We start from the raw sequence: 19,920 nt of genomic DNA, 5'->3' as shown, positions 1-19,920 counted from the left end.
CTGTGATAATGTGCCTGCCAGCAAGTAAATCTGTATGTGTGTGCGCACGCACAGAGAAAGAGTTAGTTATATGGCAAATTGCTGTTTATAGCACAGGGTAACAATCGCCTACTGTGTGAAAAAGTCTCCTCCCCGCTTTGCTTTTAGAAATTGTTCTGCTGTTTAAGCCTCAACAGGCTTGCAGTTCTCGCTATGCGTAGCTCCTAACATCCTTGTGTTTCTAAAGAGCATCTTAATCTTCACGCAGTTGTACCAAATGGGCCACAAAGAGCATTTGCAAAGTTCAGAAGAGCAAAGAGGGTAAAGATATGCAACCATTTACCCTTTTTGCCCTGTCTTTTAATTAAGCTTGGGTTTTATTAGCAAGCGGAGTTTTCATCCTCTCTTTCTTTCTCCCCACAGCTCACTAGAAAGTTGTAAGTGTCAGGAAAGATCCTGAATTTGGTTTCCTTCTTTTTCAGTGTTCGGTGAGTTGCGGAATTGGGGTGATGCGTCGGTCAGTTCAGTGTCTCACGAACAGTGACCAAGCAAGTACCTTGTGCCTTGATGATTTAAAACCTGACGAAAGGAGGACATGCCACAACATTCACGAGTGTAAGGGTCTCTGGAAATGAGCTTTATTTTAACTTTTTAATCCTGTGCTAGCATTGTAACGGATCTAGTTCCACTGGCTTTTATGTCACAGTCTACACCTTTTCCCTCCACAGTTAGATTAATGTTAGAGGTCACTTTCGATCAGGGTTTCTCGGCCAGGGTCCCGTGAGGGGTCACTCGGGGTTCCCTGGGAAATCTCAATTTATTTAAAAAATTATTTCAAATTCGGGCAACTTCACATTAAAGAGGCAAGTTGCATTCTTTATGTTTAGTTTAAGAGTACAGTGAATGCGTATATATTCAGGCCTACGCATGAAACAAATATAATAATTTTGTAGCTTCTGGCCTATATCTGAGCCTGAATGTGCAGGGGTTCCTTGAGGCCTGGAAAATATTTCAAGGGCTCCTCCAGGGTCAAGAGGTAGAGAAAGGGAGCTTTAGAGGACTTTAAAAGAACAGTCCCCTTCCACACTCACAGAATCTCTCTCAAGAATTTGGGAATTCTGGTTTGAAAAAGCCCCAAGGGACCTCAAGCTTTGGCATTACTTCAGTGGTATGTTGTAAAGATGCCCTGCAGCACCTTCCGAGCCAGGAAGGCAGCAGCAGAAACAGCAGGGAATGTTACTGTGCTTGGAGTCCATGACGATGCATGATACAGCCCCTAAGGAGGCCTGGGGCTCAGTCCTTGAGAGGCCATCGTATGTGCAGTCTTCAACGCACAAAGAAAAGTGGGGTATAGGAATGTAGGACTTTAATAAAATTTCCTAGCACCTAGGTGCTGGAGGTGGAGGGGAGGAGATCCTGTGAGATCCTCCACTGCAACAAAAATGACATTTTTAAAAGCCTGGTTTCCTTCCAACAAATGAACGGCAACAATAATAACCTTCAAATGTAATAGTCCAAGAAGACTGTCAGAAGTGATTAATCTTTTCCAGCCTACCTTTGCCTGTTTTCTCTTCATAATCCTTATAAGATGATAGACCCCTTTGTTTTGCACAAAGAAGACCAAGGTTGGTATCAAAATCAAGAGCAACCTGTGATAATACCCCTTAGATGGATATGTGAGCAAATTGCCATAGGTTGCGTTGTCATGGAGGTCCGGTGCTGAATCATCCCAAAAGAAAACCTTACCTCTTACAAATTTCACAACGTTTCGGTAGGTGTTGCGGGAGTGGGGTCCCTCTTTCATACACTTCTAATGACTTTCTCTTCAGTTAAGTAACTTAAGGTATTTCATGTATTTTAAAATATTCACAGTAATATTCCATTGATCAGCTGTTAGGAATTCACACTGCAGTATTTTGACCGTTTCATTTTAAAACGTGTTACGTTTTTTGCTGATTAGAACCTCATCTTTCTTTTCTTTATTTTAGGTGAATTACCAACAAGCTGCAAAGAAGTAAAAAGGCTCAAAGTCGTTACTGAGGATGGTGAATATTTTCTGAAAGTTAAAGGAAGACTTTTAAAGGTATGATTCAAACACCTCCTGTGTCTTTCTTTTTTGGGGGGGGAATGCAGTTTATAGAGCAGGAAGAAACCTTAGGTTCAGATGAGTATAGATCCTTCTGCTTGTTATATATTTCTGCTTTCTTGATGAAAGTATAGGCATTTCCTTTCAATGAATTAGAAGCAGGGCATTCCACAGTATCATTACCAAGGAAACTTCCTATTTCAGCTCTTATTTCTAGAGGGAAAAGCTTGTCAGAATGATGTGAAAGGAAAATGAGTGGCTGATCCTTTGAGATTCAGTTACATTTGCATTGTGCAATTTTTCAGGAAATCATAATTCTGCACTCTTCTGATTTCTGCACTTTGTGCTCATCATCAGTGTTACCAGGTGTTTGATAAAATTATGGCTCCTTCGCCCCCAGATATATTGTGCTGGCATGGACTCGGACAGCCCTAAAGAATACATGACTCTGGTAAATGGTGATGCAGAGAATTTCTCAGAAGTCTACAGCTATAGGTAAGAACAGGCAGCCATTCTGTAATTTTTTATTGTCTTGTTGCCTTATATAATTTTTCTTGTAGTAAGTAGAAAAGGGGCTTTCTTTTGATCCAGGTTACATAATCCGACTGAATGCCCATATAATGGAAGCCGAAGAGAGAATTGCCAGTGTAGGAAAGATTACACAGCAGCTGGGTTTTCTGCCTTCAGCAAAGTAAGGCTGGACCTGAATGCTATGCAAATAATAAGTAAGTAACAGCAATGTTTTTATTACTAAAAAGAATGCTGCTTTTTACTTCCTTCTTTTGTTTTTCTTTGTTGGAATTGTTGCAATTACTATTTTAAAAGAGGCCAGCTTGCATTTCCTGAGTTTAACTTTTATATTACCGTATCCTCTCTTTCAGTGTTTAAAAAGAAAATCTTTCAGCCTGTTGCATGTTAAACTTAGTTCTCTATGAATGTTTGTTCCCCTGTCCTACTTCAGCTAAACTCAGATGCAAAATTATAATCCTAAGTGTATACACGTTGTAGTGCAAATTCTACTTTATAGGATTCCATTTCTCCATTGGGAAATTAGATTCTCCCAGTATTGGGACAGTGGTCTCACCAGAGTTTCCTTCGGACTGAAGTCCTATCAGAAAGCAGAAAGGATATACAAGAGTAATCAGATCTCACAATTTAGCAACAATTTTGGAGCTGACTTTTGTATTGTAGCTGGACGTTGTCTTGGGCTAGCAGCAGTTCCTAATGATAGCTCCTGAAGAGGGGTATGAAATAGGTCAAATAGTGTAGGCTGCAGTTCTTTACAGTCTATAGGACTACATCCAATCCCCCATTTAGGTCTATGTTTAAAACAAATTGAAGGGGAAACCTGCTGCTCCAGGACAATCCTACTATTTTAGACAGGTTATAAAACAGAAAAGAGACATTGTAGTGCATTGTTAAAGGGTTAGTGCCCTTTGCCTATTTAGAATGCCTCTAGTGTTGAATGGTTTTCACAGAATTATTCCTGTTTTAATATCACACTATGCATGTTTAAACACTGTGCCAAGTTTCTCATTTAATTATCTACATGAAAAATCAGGGAGGATTGCTGATGAGTCACAAAAGTAATGTATAAAGGTAAGTGTATTATTTTATATAAGGGCCAAATTATACATTGTTTTTTTTCCCCCTTTTCCTACCATTCCATTCCCCTTTGTCTCTCTGGTTGTTGCCAAATACTTTTTCACAGCTACCGATTTACAGTTTGCACAGACACTTGATGGACGACCTGTTCCTTTTGCCACTGCTGGGGATTGCTACAGTGCAGCCAAGTGCCCACAGGTATCCCAGCATTAATATTTCTCTGGATTTGGACAACTAGTTACATTCCAGCATTTTGTAAATTATTCCTGATCAAATCAATCATGCTCCAGCCACTGTCATATTCTGTCCTTCCTTGTCTAACATCTCCCTTATGTACATTTTCTTTTAAAAAAATATTGTGGTGATCAGATGTTCTTTAAATATTTTCTTGTATTTAATATATTACTGCATTTTTGTTATTTATAACCATTTAAGCCACTTTTCTTTGCAAGTAAAGTCTTTGTACTGCACTGTTTAATCCAAGAGAATTCTTAAAGAAGCTCGTAACATAAATGAGAACTAATTCTTAAAATTGCATAAATGTAGACTCATCAAATTAAAACACATAACAATAACTTAAAAAGCTAGGCAAACAAAACAGTATTTGCTTGTTTTTGAAAACAATATAAAGTTGGTGCTAGGAATTTCTCTGTAAGTGAAGAATCCCTAACATGGGGCATGACAGCAGATTAAGGCAAAACCCCGGTGCTCACCATGAATTGGGGAGGATAATGGGCCCTGTTGAAGGTCTGAGGAGCTGAAGGGTTTCATATGAGAGCAAGTTTATTTATTTATGTGTGTGTTTGTCCAATTTGTCACCGCCCATCTCCTCTGAGTGGAGGAACTCTGGGCGGCTTACAATATAAAACAATAAATACACAATAAAATTTCAATATAAAACACACTATAAAACAAGTTCGCAGAACTACCAAATATAATAAAATCCAGATGGCTATGGTCTCATTCAGTCATTGTATAGGGGGGGCATTTCAAGGTACTAGCCAGGTATGACTATGACTATTCTCCTCCCTGCCCCAAGCCCAGTGGCAGAGCCAGGTCTTCAACTTCCCCCGGAAGGCCAGGAGCGATGGGGCTAATCTCACCTCCGGGGGCAGGATGTTCCAGTGGGCGGGTGCTACTGCAGAGAAGGCCCGCCTCCTGGACCCCGCCAGATGGAATTCTCTTAATAACTCTCAAGTTATTCTTGAGATGCAATATGTTTGTGTCTTCAAGGTGATATATAAAGTTTAGGTGTACTGCATAAAATTACAGTAAAATAAAATATATAGAGTTCTGTTTTAGCCAATAGTGCTTCATGCAGCAAAATAAAAATTTGCTCCATGCAGATTAAGTGGGGAAAATGAAGAGATGTCTCTTCAAGTTTCAGTTGATCAAGTGAACGACATGCATTTTAAGTCATAAAACTGAACTCAGAATATGTTCTGACATACAAATGCTAAAGGAACCTTAGCTTGGCCACAGAAAATCCTGACAAGTCAACAAAGCAAATGTCCTATCTAGATAAAGAAGGGAGAAGATATAGCTGTTCAAATGTAGGAAATTGCTATTCATCTCTCTCTCAGAGTCAACAGAAGTGTTAAAGAGCACCAGAGATGATCACTTGAAGGACAAGAATGCCCTCAGCTGGCAGGCTACAGCAAAGCAGTCTTGTTCACAGAATGCTGCAAATGAGAATAAATACTTAATCTGACTCCTGCTGTGATTTGTCCAGTTATGTGCTAATCGCTGTGAGGGCCTGGAACAATTGGAAACAGTGCCAGGGAGATCTTGTTAGAATAATGACTCTGTGGTCTGTTGTTACCCAGGGGACCTGAAGCACTAGAAAACGACATTGTTTGCAAATAGGTTTTCTTTCTTTTTCCTTCATCTTTGTTTTTAAAAGAGCATGCGTTTTTGTTATTTAGCAATCCTTTCAGAAAGCAAGTACGATCTCATGCATGTCCTTTCTTGTTTTTTGAAAGGGTCGTTTCAGCATCAACCTCTCTGGAACTGGCCTGTCAGTAACACAGACCTCAAAGTGGCTTTCACAAGGGAATTACGCTGTTTCGGAAATTACAAAATCTCCTGTAAGGAAAACTTACTTTGAATTAAAGTGCTGCATATGTTAACTTGCTGCTCCTTCTTGTAAATAATTAAGTGTGTGTTTGTGTTTGTGTGTGTGTGTGTGTGTGCGTGTGTGTAAGAGTAGCCTCTTGAAGTCAAAAATAAAACACAAGAATTGTAAAGGAGGCTTTGTAATTGGTGGATTTAAAGCCATAGATTGGAGTAAATTCAACTTGATCTGTATTATTGCAATTAATTAGTGGATCTGCTTAACCGTGAAGGTAAAAAGACTGAGCTTTGTGATTGCACACACTTCTTTAATTAGTTGTCTGAGTCCTCCACAGTAGGCAGTTCAGTGCTTGTTCTAGCAATGCTGTTGAACATAAGCAAAGGAAAAGGACGAATCCTTTCCCAGGGTCAGTAGGGCCCGAGCGCCCTCATCTTCCATGAATCCAGAGATACAATGTGCAAGGGCTGCTCCATTTTGCATGAGTTATATGTATGTGTAATAGCTGTATAGTAATTTCCTGCATATAGCATACAATAACAATAAATAAGCATAAACCCAAAGCTATGCAGCAATTAAGCCAGGAAGGGTCCAGGTAGCAAACTTGCTCTCAAATCATGTGCAAATTGGATCCAGTATTTTCAAGAATCCAATTTCTGTGCTATCTCCTAGATTCCATAGAGATCTCAGGGAGCAGAATCATGGAAAAGGAATCACCTAGAGCAGAGTTTCTCAAACACTGGGGTGCCATGACCCCTAAAATAATGAATTAATGTACCCCTCCCCATAAATAGGGTGCCTGGAGAAGCCAGCTTGTGCACCCAAAGCCAGATTGCTGTCAGAATGAATGTATTTATTTTGATTTCTACGGCTGTCCATCTCATCATAGCAATTCTGGGCAGCTAATGATACATAGGTAGAAACACTGTAGAACTATTTTTTATTTTATTTTATTTATTTTCTACCCCACCTTTATTATTTTTATAAATAACTCAAGGAAGGGAACACACCTAATACTCCTTCCTCCTCCTCTTTTCCCCACAACAACAACCCTGTGAGGTGAGTTGGGCTGAGAAGGAGTGACTGGCCCAAGGTCACCCAGCCAGCTTTCATGCCTCAGGCGGGACTAGAACTCCCAGTCTCCTGGATTCTAGCCCAGCACCTTAACCACTAGCAAAAAATCCCTAATAATCAGTAAACAACCAACCTATAAAACCTGTCATGACCACCAGGGTGAAAAAGATCAAATAGGCATGCTCCTGATACTTGTTCAGTGGCCTTTGTACTTGCAGCAAAGGCTTCTGTAACAGCCTAGTCATGCAGCATTGTTCTCCTGTAAGAAATAGGATGCTGTCTGGAATGGGCACATAGCCTTGGAGTTAGGACACACACACACACACACACGGAAGAAGCCCAGGAACAGCCACCCTTGGAAGGGGGAAAGTAAGATTAGACAAGAGCAATGTTTCAGGAGTTGTGGTGACCACTGCTGAGGCTGTAGAAGGAGAGCCCCAGTGCTAGCATCCTATGCATGGCTCAGTCCAGCAGCTCAGCAAAGGTATTCAGGCAGAACAAGAACAAGTGCAATCCCCTTCAGATCTCCTCGTGACATCCCCCCTCCCCCAGGGCCACAACCCGCAGTTGGAGAATCTGTGCAAATTTCAATCTTGCAATGATCAATGATTTGCTGCAGGAGTAGGCAGGACAATTCCAGCCAAGGAACAGTTGGCATACTTGAGCCACTTGCAAGTGAAGGGAGCCAAGACAAGTGGAAAATAAAAGGCATCGTCTTTGTCTCAAAGGGGACAGTGCAAAGGGGGAACTTTCACTAGTTAATCTAAAGCAGCTGAAAGAAATCAATGTTCAGCAGGAACACCTAGAAGGGGTCCCAAAAGACGAACTGAAAGCAAAGGCTCAAGGCAATCAATATAGGCCACTTTACTTCCCCTGCACCTGCTGTCAGGCACCGTTCTTGAAGCTTAAGTGTCAGGAGAATAAGTGAACAAGAAGATGGGATCAGTATCAGAGATCAAGAGTATCAAACACAGAAGTTTTGTAGACTACATCTCACCACCAACAAGTGAGACTGGAAAGCCTTACATTACTGTTTGTTTAAACTTTTATATTTTTTCCCTCTTTCTGAGGCAAATTCGAATTTTAAAAAATCCAAAGGCACTTAAGGCTGAAATAAAGCAGGACAAAAACTGAATGTGTGTAATTTTGTTTTAAGTTCACAATATTTAGGTGGGGACCTCTTTGTTTTATGATAGATTTTTATTTTAGTATCAGTTCATTTCCTTGAACGTTCTTTTACCCAAAACATATTTTCCATTTATAATCCTCTGCATTTTCACTCAGAAATATGTTCCATTTGCCTAATGTAGTTGGGGTTAGGATTATAACTACATTTTCATTCCATAAATTGCTCAGATAGATTTGGGTTATGAGGGATTGCATTTACTCCTCTCTGATGTATTTTTTTTCTCATTTTACCTATAGGATGGTACCAAAGTAATAGGAAAATGTGGTGGTTACTGTGGAAAATGTACCCCATCATCTGGAACTGGCCTTGATGTTCAAGTGTTATAGCAATGGTAAGTTGTAATTAGTGTATCTTTTTGTATTAAACAAATAATTCAAATACCAGTGGAGTTAAGTGTGTATCCAGTCACTAATGTTTATTTATTTAATCAACCAGGTCTATATTTATTTGCAGTCAAGTTCCATTCATTTTACTGAACAGTAATTCCACCAGGCAAGCTTTGCTGTGCAATCTCTCAACCTCAAAATTATGGTACTTTGAGTCATCAAATACATCCGTGCATTTGGGTATCATGACATCGCTTCTGGCACAGTTACACACTTGGATTTAGCCCTACAGTCTTAGCCCAGTGGATCAGCAACCATCAGTATTGCTACACTGTAGAGAGAAAATTAAGTTTCCTCTGAACTGTTGTTGGAAAGTTGGAAAGAAACAAACTAGTGACTTCACAACACTGCATCCTGATAGTTTCTGTGCTGAAAAGAAAGCTAACCGCAGCTTTGCACTATGCTCTTTATCATAAAGGGGTCCTTTCTTTAGCTTTAATTACAGCAATTCCCACTGCATGACATGCAGTAGTATAGCTAGTGTGGGCATCCCCAGGAGTATTTCTAGAGAGAGGACAAAGCTGGACGGTAGGTTATGAATTTAATTTACCTGCAAAATGTGCCCACATATGCCTATTTCTCTTGCATATGTACCTCGTTATTTATATTCCGTTGACAAAAACACATACAACAAATGTAACAATGCATTCAAAAAAATCAGACACTTCCGCCTTACCCCTAAGTTTGTCAGCTTTGTGTGATTTGTTCGGAAGAGGGTACAGGAAGTCCTTGCTTACCAACTGCCTCATGCAGCAACCAATCGAAGTTACAACAGTGCTAAAAAAATAACTTTGCAACCAATCCTCGCATCTACAACTGTCACAGCATCTCACAGTCACATGATCGCCATTCGCGTGCTTCGCAACCAGCTTGCAACAAGCAAAGTTAATAGAGGAAGCAGAAGTAAAATTGTAAGTCACAGTCATGTGATGTTTCACTTAGCATCTGTGACGCTTCACTTAAAGACTGAAGGGGAACTGAGATCATAAACCCATCATGGTGTGATTTTCTGCTTAGTGGCCAAGTTGCTGGTCCCAATTGTGGTTGCTAAGCGAGGACTACCTGTGCTGTGTTTTAGAATAAGAACATAGGAAGCTGCATTGAACCAAGGTCAGTATTGTTTGACTGACTGGCAGCAGCTCCCAGGTTTCCAGAGTGGAGACTTTCTTTTCCCTAACTCAAGAGGCCAGAACTAAACCTTGGACCTTCTGCATGCAAAGTAAAGATTCTTGGAACATAGATACTCCAAAACCCCTTTTGGGACTCATATGGGACTCATTTCATGGGCTTACTGAGTATGACTTTTCTTGTCCCATACGAGCCATCTGGACTTTTACTAAGACCTTCAGAAGAGGCCTTTGTCTCAGTCGCCATTAGAGGCACATGTTGTAGAACCTTTCTCAGTGACTGCATCCACAGCTCCTTCCATCAAAATGACGAAAGCCGGGTCATGACACAAATTCTCCTCCTTCACGTATAAAAGGGGTAGGGCTTGCATTGTGACAGTGCAATACTGCTATCCTCAGACTGACCAATTTCACACTAGCTGCCCCCAGGGTTTGGAACTCCATCAAGCAGTGTAAGGAAAGCAATGTCCTCTCTTTTCCCTTGGCCAAGCAATCAGAGACATTCTTAATAGTTTGTCAGTTGAGCTAGGTTTTAATTCTTATTGTTTTCTTTTTCTTCAATATTCAGGTATCATCACAACAATATTGTTTACTACTATAATATGTGGTAAAAACCAGTTTCTGAGTAGCCACATCCACTCAAATCCACCCCAGACCAGTATTTCTGAATTGCCACTCAGTCATTCTTTCATTCATTCATTCATTCATTTATTCATTCATTCATTCATTCATTCATTCATTCATTCATTCATTCATTCATTCCCTTTCTGTTCTGTACTCAAGGCAGCTAATCAGTTCCATACAGGAATAGTGGTTTGTTTTTTTGTTTGTTTGTTTTAAAGAAAGGTCTACCAGTTTTCTTTTAAGGCCATTTTGTATATGTCAGCCATGGCTAGGACACTTTACCCTTTAGGAAGTGATTCTCACAATCTTGGTGGTTCCAAAAAGATTGAGGAATAGTTGCTGAGTCTGCATGTGTTGAATCTATGCATAATTCAATTATCTGCATACAAAACCTAAGCGGAATGACATAAAGGTAATTTAGTGGCACAAGGACCTAGTTCTGGAAGCTGCTATTGCACTGATAAAAAAAAAAGTTTTGTTGAACTGTACATAGAGAGAGAGTGCTTCTGCGCATAACAGGCTGCCCCCATGAAAAGATCAGCTACACACAGACACACACACACAGACCCTTCAGTTGTCTTGACAGTAGAAATGAGATCTTTTTATCTTGTTTTTAATTTCCAGGATTTCTTAATGCCGGGAGCTTAAGCAAGATGGATGAAGGACAATTAAGCAATACCTCTGCCTTCCATTTTTGTATTTCTATGTTTGTGTTTGTGTGTGTGTGTGTGTGAGAGAGAGAGAGAGAAAGAGAGAAATGCATGTGATGTGCCTTTTTAAAAAGTATGAGTGTATCTGTGTGTATGCTTGTATGTGTGTGTACAGTATATTCTTGATGTTCTTAATGTATTATATTTATGTCCGGAATTATTTATTTTGATTTAATATTTTTGTATGTAAGATTTTATATTAAAGCTGCTTATCCTGTGTTCTTTTTTAAAAAAAAATTAAGCCTTGCAGTCACACCACTGCATTTTTACATATTCTACATCATATGTAGCATTTTGACAAAAGTGATATGTTTATTGTCACTGTATCCAGTTGTTTACCTTCATTCAGTAATTTCTCTTCTTGTTACAGGCTGCACTGATCTTTGTAAGGTGCTAACTGGTTTTCATTAAGGTATTTTTGGCATTTTAAAATCAACTATTCCTTATGAGGAAAATAATTATTGTTATTAAATTTATTTAACAATCAGTACTTTGCAGGGATTTGGTGAACACATGATAATATCTTGGCTTTATCAGTAACTGTGTCTTACATATTTTTAATAGCATATAACTTCCATTGACTAGTGCTATAAAAGTCACTGGTTTGGTGCTAATATGATAATATTTATTAATAACCTGTAGGCTTTAGAAGCTAAATTCTTTGCCATGCCATGTGGCGATGGAGAATCAGTAACTAAATTTGTGTAAAATGAGAATTGGTTCAAATATTTAGTTTAAGGCAGAGAAAGCTTTTACCTATATTAGACAAAGGCCTAATATTCTTCAGAAATTTATGAATGGTTCTTTCTTCAGAGAAATGATTTGCAGTGAAAGGATTTGTGTGTGCTATCATGCAGTCACTATCAATCTGGATCAGTGGTCTTCAACTTCCTGTCTCTTGAATCCCACCAATTAGTCTATTAAAGGTACCACTAAGATAGTAATGAAAAGTCTATGTTTTCCAAGAAATACATAAATAAGCAGATGGAATACCTTTGTACATATTTATCAGTTATAATAAGTCGTTAATTACAATACAGGTAGTCCTCACTTAATGATTACAACTGAGACCGGAATTTCAGTTGCTAAGCAAAGCAGTCATTAAGCGAATCTGACCCAATTTTACAGCCTTTTTTGCAGTGGTCATTAAGTGAATCACCATGGTTGTTAAGCGAATCACACAGTTTCCCATTGATTTTACTTGCCAGAAGCCAGCCGGGAAAGTCAAAAATGGCGATCACGTGATCACAGGATGCTGCAATGGTCATAAATGCGACCTGGTTGCCAAACGACCAAATCATGATCACATGACCACAGGGACACTGTGATGGTCGTAAATGTGAGCACCGATTGTAAGACAGTTTTTTCAGCACTGTTGTAAGTCTGAACTATCACTAAATGAATGGTCATTAAATGAGGACTACCTGTAATATTGTGGACAATACTGTTTTAGTAAAATAACGTTTTAGTAAAATAATGATGGAGAATTAACTAGAGCATTTGCCATTGTAAGAGCAGTCTTAAGCCTAAGCAAAAAAAATGCAGACAAATAATGAGAGAGACAGAGACATAGCTAGTACAAAATGTTGTTTTATTTTGGCTCTTGAAGGCTTTTGCCAAGATGCTCAGTTCTCTTTGCCTCTCAGCACCTCATCTAGAGACTGATAGTTCTAACCTCCCTTTTTGCTGTCCCCTCTTTCTCTCATGACCTTTTTTCTGATGTGGGGAGCACATCCCATCTAGAGAACTTCTGCTTGATGTGCATTGCCCTGGTTGAGAAACGTTGAAAGTCGTAATTTCATATTCTATGGGACATAGTGAGATTTTCTAGTTGTCTGGCTACATATTCTGTGTGAATAGTCTCAGCGAAACTTGGCATACATCCTCGAATCTGCAGTTTCCAAAGCAAGCACAGTGAAACGATAAGGGATGAAGGAAGTTGGAAAGCTATTGGTTTAAGGCAGGGGTGGGCAATGTGTCCCTTCCAGATCCTGCTGATCTCTGATTGCCCTCTCTATGAGTCAACCTGGCCAACAGTGAAGGAATTCAGCAATTATGGAAGCCCGTACTTTGCCTAGCCCTCTTTGTAAGGGCTAGTTAATAGTCAGTCATTAGTAAATGTATTGCCTCTGTTGTAGCAAACCACTACCAACTAAATATCCAATCTAGGAGCTACTTTAAAAATATAATTTTGGTAGTTGTTTTAAAAACGTATCTGGGGAATGAACGTAGTTTTAAAAACTTAAAATTGATTTGCGAAGTTCCCAGTATTTGTTCACTCTGTGTATGAGACCATAGCCCAGCTTCAAAGGCGATGACAAAATCACACACTGAAAAATAGAAGCTAAATGAACACTTGATGAAAAATTCTCAGACATTTCAGTTGTGTGCCTAAAAATTCATATTAGCAGGAAACCACTTTTGTTAAAGAGAAATTTCAAAATGTGGGATATATCTGGACTGAACTGTATTTGAACCCTAGCACTAAGGGGGTTTTTTTGCCAAGGAAGAATATACTTATTCTTGAAGCAAACAGAACGAGTCACATAAATATTTTGCCTCAATTAGTTCTATTCTTCAGCAGTAGCACAAAACAGCTAGGGGTCTATCTCCCTTTGCTATTAAAAACAACTTGATTGTTCAAGCAAAATTGCAGAAACACTGATAGAACAACTGATAGAACAATTAGATTAAATAATATAGTTTAATCCACACCCACATTGGTGGAATTTTGGGATTGCTATATATGCTATATCACAGCATATATTCCTATCAGAAATCTAGGATAGATACTTCATTCTGATTAAAAACAAATACGGATCAGGTCACATTTGCTAGATTTAAAGCATTTCTGCTCTAGAGCCATCCAGAGTAGAGTCATCTAGGTGTGTAAAATCACTAAGTTTGCTCCAAAAATAATTCAGAACCAGAATGTTCATTTTCTGTTACTGAGAAGTCAGCAAAACAAGAAGGCTCCGTTTTTCTGCCAAACATACCACATGAAGAAGAGATGTTATGTCTAAATTCCCTGGTCATTTTTGCAAAATAACCTTTGTTATCTGCAAGTTTGATATACCCCCCCTCTTTTTTTTTTACTAATTTCACCTGAGTTTTATTTATTGCATGATAAGATTTCAGAACTCACTAGTTATCTACTATTGGAGCAAAGCCATTCCTCTTGTGAGAAACCTGATTCCCCTAGTAGTAATACACACATTAAAATCAGTAAGTTATAAACTTAATAAAGTTGCTTACATTTGCCAACATAAGCTGCTTCAAAAAATAAAATTACCCCACTAGGTTCACTGTGCATTTGCAAGTCAGCCCCACGTAGATGAGTTACTGTTTTAGATTTTAAAACAAAAGTTTTATCTAAACCATTTGCTTACTAACCACCAGACAGATTTAGAAAAATTTAAAAAATGATTGTACCGCAAACCTCCCTGAGATATCTGTCCCCTTCACAATAATTTATGTTGAACTTGTCTAAAAGGGACGCGGTGGCGCTGCGGGTTAAACCGCTGAGCTGTCGATCGGAAGGTCGGCGGTTCGAAACCGCGCGGCGGGATGAGCTCCCGTTGCTCGTCCCAGCTCCTGCTCACCTAGCAGTTCGAAAACATGCAAATGTGAGTAGATCAATAGGTACCGCTTCGGCGGGAAGGTAACGGCATTCCGTGAGTCATGCTGGCCACATGACCCGGAAGTGTCCTATGGACAACGCCGGCTCTAAAGGCTTAGAAACGGAGATGAGCACCGCCCCCTAGAGTCGGACACGACTGGACTTTACGTCAAGGGAAACCCCCTGTCTAAAAGGGTCTGAGGTAAAAAGTCTTCCTGTTTTTACTGACATCTATTTCAAAATCAAGCACACTGTGTCAGTATCAAAAGAGTAGATTAATGTAATGTTTGCATACCCAAATATCAAATTCACTTTTGCTCTGTACTAGTGTGCCAGGTCAAAGAGGGAGTGACTAGTCTGGGAAAACAAATGAGAAATTACGTGTTCTACTGAAGAGTTCCATACCTTTAGGTAGTTACAAGTCTTCCAAGCTAATTATTTACCTAACAGCTACATCAAACTATTACTTTGACTGAACAGGTAACATGATCTTCTTTACAAATATGCCCAGACCACAGACTACCCATCTTTTATACATTTAGTCTTGCTGTGGATCAGGAAGATATGTTGGCCATCTACATGATTTCTCCTGAATGCTCTCACGGTCATTGTGGAGCATAAGCTGTTCCTTGGTCTTTTGTTTAACGGCAGAGGACTGGTTTTTAATCTGCTTTACGGTTATTGTAGGATGGTTTGTGATGAAGAGCATATATAAATACCTTTAATGAATAACAAAAATAAATGTTTATTACACGCTTTCTCTACTAATAGACTTCAGAAGAACTGAATAAATTCAGGCAGGTCAAAATGTTGACATACATTATAGTTTTGAACATATACTAAAAGATGTAATTTTTTTTTTAGGAAAAATGCCAAAAATACCATTTCAGAGTACATTTTATGGAAATACTGTGTAGTATAAAGGAGTAGTGATTTTGTTAAAATATTACTCATTTTTAAAAAATGTTCTGTAGGGAAAAGGGAAAATTGCACTATAAGCATTTAGACAGAAATATGGTGCTTAATTCAATCTGTTTTTTCTTTCAGTAATAAGGTGACTGAATATTTATGCAAAAATATATATTTTAAAAAGGCTATACATTCCTTTATATTAAGTAGTATTGTAATGGCTATCAATGGTGCAAAAAAAGGAAAGAAAAGAAAATGAATGAAATACAAGGAAGTTACTGATAGTTACTAATTTTTAGTGTGAGATGGATTACTTCTTTTTTTTTCCAACAAGAAGACCACTGAATGATTAAGCAGTTCTTGTAATGTATACATATACTTTTGTAAGGATCCCATTACTCTTTATGAAATTCAATAATATTTGCAAGCACTTTTGCTATGTTGCTTTCTTATTTTTTAATTATTTTACTTTTCCTTTTGAGTCAGCAAAAGAAAGGGTAAATGTTTCAATGATCTTCCTTTGCTGACCAACATTGTGCTGCATTGGATAGGTGCTTTCCTATGGACAAAAACAAAGTGTACACATAGGATTAATAAAATGAATTTTAAAAAAGAATTCTGTGGTAGCCATGTTTGTTCCTGAGGAAGAAAATAAATGTTGACATTACTGGGTGATACAATCAAAATCCTCAGGGGAAGATTCAGGATCTGGATGTCTGCCAAGATGTTGTTGTTTATTTGTTTAGTCGTTTCCAACTCTTCGTGACTTCATGGACCAGCCCACGCCAGAGCTTCCTGTCGGTTGTCAACACCCCCAGCTCCCCCAGGGACGAGTCCGTCACCTCTAGAATATCATCCATCCACCTTGCCTTTGGTTGGCCCCTCTTCCTTTTGCCTTCCACTCTCCCTAGCATCAGCACCTTCTCCAGGGTGTCCTGTCTTCTCATTATGTGGCCAAAGTATTTCAGTTTTGCCTTTAATATCATTCCCTTAAGTGAGCAGTCTGGCTTTATTTCCTGGAGGATGGACTGGTTTGATCTTCTTGCAGTCCAAGGCACTTTCAGAATTTTCCTCCAACACCACAGTTCCAAAGCATCGATCTTCCTTCTCTCAGCCTTCCTTATGGTCCAGCTCTCGCAACCATATGTTACTACGGGGAATACCATTACTTTGACTATGCGGACCTTTGTTGTCAGTGTGATGTCTCTGCTCTTAACTATTTTATCGAGATTGGTCATTGCTCTTCTCCCAAGGATTAAGCGTCTTCTGATTTCCAGACTGCAGTCAGCATCTGCAGTAATCTTCGCACCTAGAAATACAAAGTCTTTCACTGCTTCTACATTTTCTCCCTCTATTTGCCAGTTATCAATTAAGCTGGTTGCCATAATCTTGGTTTTTTTTAGGTTTAGCTGCAAGCCAGCTTTTGCACTTTCTTCTTTCACCTTCATCATAAGGCTCCTCAGTTCCTCTTCGCTTTCAGCCATCAAAGTGGTATCGTCTGCATATCTGAGATTGTTAATGTTTCTTTCAGTGATTTTAATTCCAGCCTTGGATTCCTCAAGCCCAGCATGTCGCATGATGTGTTCTGCGTACAAGTTGAATAGGTAGGGTGAAGGTATACAACCCTGCCGTACTCCTTTCCCAATCTTAAACCAGTCCGTTGTTCTGTGGTCTGTTCTTACTGTTGCTACTTGGTCGTTATACAGATTCTTCAGGAGGCAGACAAGATGACTTGGTATCCCCATACCACTAAGAACTTGCCACAATTTGTTATGGTCCACACAGTCAAAGGCTTTAGAACAGTCAATAAAACAGAAATAGATGTTTTTCTGAAACTCCCTGGCTTTTTCCATTATCCAGCAGATATTGGCAATTTGGTCCCTAGTTCCTCTGCCTTTTCTAAACCCAGCTTGTACATCTGGCAATTCTCGCTCCATGAATTGCTGAAGTCTACCTTGCAGGATCTTGAGCATTACCTTACTGGCATGTGAAATGAGTGCCACTGTTCGATAGTTTGAATATTCTTTAGTGTTTCCCTTTTTTGGTATGGGGATATAAATTGATTTTTTTCTAGTCTGATGGCCATTCTTGTGTTTTCCAAATTTGCTGTCATATAGCATGCATTACCTTGACAGCATCATCTTGCAAGATTTTGAACAGTTCAGCTGGGATGCCGTCATCTCCTGCTGCCTTGTTTTTAGCAATGCTTCTTAAGGCCCATTCAACCTCACTCTTCAGGATGTCTGGCTCTAGCTCACTGACCACACCGTCAAAGCTATCCCCGATATTGTTATCCTTCCTATACAGGTCTTCTGTATATTCTTGCCACCTTTTCTTGATCTCTTCTTCTTCTGTTAGGTCCTTGCCATCTTTGTTTTTGATCATACCCATTTTGGCCTGGAATTCACCTCCAATGTTTCTAATTTTATGGAAGAGGTCTCTTGTCCTTCGTATTCTATTGTCTTCTTCCACTTCCGCGCATTGCTTGTTTAAAAATAATTCCTTATCTCTTCTGACTAACCTCTGGAATTTTGCATTTAATTGGGCATATCTCCCCCTATCACGGTTGCCTTTTGCTTTCCTTCTTTCTTGGGCTACTTCTAGTGTCTCAGCAGACAGCCATTTTGCCTTCTTGGTTTTCTCTTTCTTTGGGATATATTTTGTTGCCGCCTCCTGAACAATGTTGCGAACTTCTGTCCATAGTTCTTCCGGGATCCTATCTACTAAGTCCCGTCCCTTAAATCTATTCTTCACCTCCACTGCATATTCCTTAGGAATATTAGTGAGCTCATATCTAGCTGATCTGTGGGTCTTCCCTAATCCCTTTAGTCTGATCCTAAATTGTGCAAGAAGAAGTTCGTGATCTGAACTACAGTCAGCTCCAGGTCTTGTTTTTACCGACTGCATAGATGTCCCCCACCTTTGGCTGCGAAGGATGTAGTCGATCTGATTTCGGTGTTGTCCATCTGGTGGAGTCCATGTATAAAGCCGTCTCTTAGGTTGTTGGAAGAGAGTGTTTGTTATGCAGAGTGAGTTGTCTTGGCAAAATTCTATCTGCCTATGTCCTGCTTTGTTTTGTTCTCCCAGGCCATGCTTACCTGTAATTCCAGGTGTCATTTGACTGTCCATTCCAGTCTCCCATGATGAAAATAACATCTCTTTTAGGCGTGTTGTCCAGTAGGTGCTGCAGATCCTCATAGAACTGCACTTCTTCAGCATCTGTGGTTGGGTCATATATTTGGATCACTGTGATGTTAGATGGCTTGCCCTGAATTCGAATTGAGATCGTTCTATCGTTTTTTGGATCATATCCAAGCACTGCTTAGCCACTTTACTATTAATTATGAAGGCTACTCCATTTCTTCTGTGGTCCTCTTGTCCACAGTAGTAGATCTGGTGGTCATTTGATGTGAAGTGGCCCATTCCAGTCCATTTCAGTTCACTGACGCCCAAAATGTCTATCTTTAATCTTGACATCTCACCAATAACCACATCCAATTTGCCCTGGCTCATAGTTCTTACGTTCCAGGTTCCAATGGTGTGTTGATCCTTAGAACATCGGATTCGCCGTTCACCACCAGCACCGCCGGCTGCTAGCCGTCCTTTTGGCTTTGAGCTAGCTGCATCATCACATCTGGGGCTAGTTGAACTCATCCTCTGTTCCTCCCCAGTAGCATTTTGACCATCTTCCGACCTGGGGGTCTCATCTTCCGATGGTACACCAACATATCTGTAATGGTTGCCTAATCCCAAATACTCAGTCTCACAAGCTCGGGCTTAAAGATAACTGATTTATTAAAGGAATAGTATGCAAATACAGAGAAAGCTGAGAATGAGCAAAAGCGTGCCAAATACAAACTTAAAAGCTTTGCCTGTGAGCCAGTCCCGCCCCAATCACCCGGCAGTGTGCACCCCCTCCCAGGTGCTAGGAACCGTTACACGCGCGGGAAAGCGCATCAGCTAAAAAGTTTTTCTTGCCTGGTATGAATTTAAGGGTGAAGTCAAAGCGGCTGAAAAACTCAGCCCAGTGAAGCTGTTTGGGGCTGAGTTTACGGCTGGTGCTTAGAGCCTCCAGGTTCTTATGGTCAGTCCAGACTTCAAAAGGGTTGGAAGTCCCTTCCAATAAATGTCGCCATGTTTCTAAAGCAGTTTTTACAGCAAAAGCCTCTTTCTCCCACACATGCCATCGCCTCTCAGTTTCGGTGAATTTGCGTGAGAGGTAAGCACAGGGTTTTAAGGTGCCAGAGTGGTCAGATTGTAGCAAAAGTGCTCCGATTGAGAAATCAGAAGCATCCACTTGTACAACAAATGGTTTGGAGGGGTCTGGATGCTGTAAAATTGGCTCAGTGGTGAAGATTTGTTTGAGCGCCTCGAACGCCTGTTGACAGGTCGGAGTCCATTTAAGGAGCGCTCCTGGGTTTTTTGAACGTCGCGTATCCCCCTGCACTTTGGTTTTTAGCAGTTCAGTGAGGGGGAGGGCGATTTCAGCAAAATTTTGGGCAAATGCCCGATAGAAATTGGCGAATCCAAGGAAACTTTGT

The 19,920-nt window shown here is 39.8% G+C and overlaps 1 protein-coding gene across 1 annotated transcript in view; it reads left to right on the top strand.

Moving 5' to 3' along the window:
- The window catches only part of ADAMTS9 (ADAM metallopeptidase with thrombospondin type 1 motif 9), a 154,709-nt gene extending 142,259 nt beyond the window's left edge, over positions 1 to 12,450 (top strand). The window contains exons 33-40 of the mRNA XM_063291534.1: positions 462 to 594; positions 1,968 to 2,062; positions 2,466 to 2,560; positions 2,657 to 2,790; positions 3,777 to 3,868; positions 5,653 to 5,757; positions 8,241 to 8,335; positions 10,766 to 12,450. Of these exons, the coding sequence (XP_063147604.1) occupies positions 462 to 594; positions 1,968 to 2,062; positions 2,466 to 2,560; positions 2,657 to 2,790; positions 3,777 to 3,868; positions 5,653 to 5,757; positions 8,241 to 8,330 (744 nt within the window). The 3' untranslated portion in view covers positions 8,331 to 8,335; positions 10,766 to 12,450. The remainder of the gene's footprint in view (positions 1 to 461; positions 595 to 1,967; positions 2,063 to 2,465; positions 2,561 to 2,656; positions 2,791 to 3,776; positions 3,869 to 5,652; positions 5,758 to 8,240; positions 8,336 to 10,765) is intronic.
- The last annotated feature ends 7,470 nt before the right edge of the window (positions 12,451 to 19,920 follow it).

Source organism: Candoia aspera, chromosome 2 (assembly GCF_035149785.1).
Source record: "Candoia aspera isolate rCanAsp1 chromosome 2, rCanAsp1.hap2, whole genome shotgun sequence".
In the NCBI taxonomy this organism is placed as follows: Eukaryota; Metazoa; Chordata; class Lepidosauria; order Squamata; family Boidae; genus Candoia; species Candoia aspera.
The sequence above is the reverse complement of the archived record's forward strand: the minus strand, read 5'-3'. Positions and strand labels throughout refer to the sequence as shown.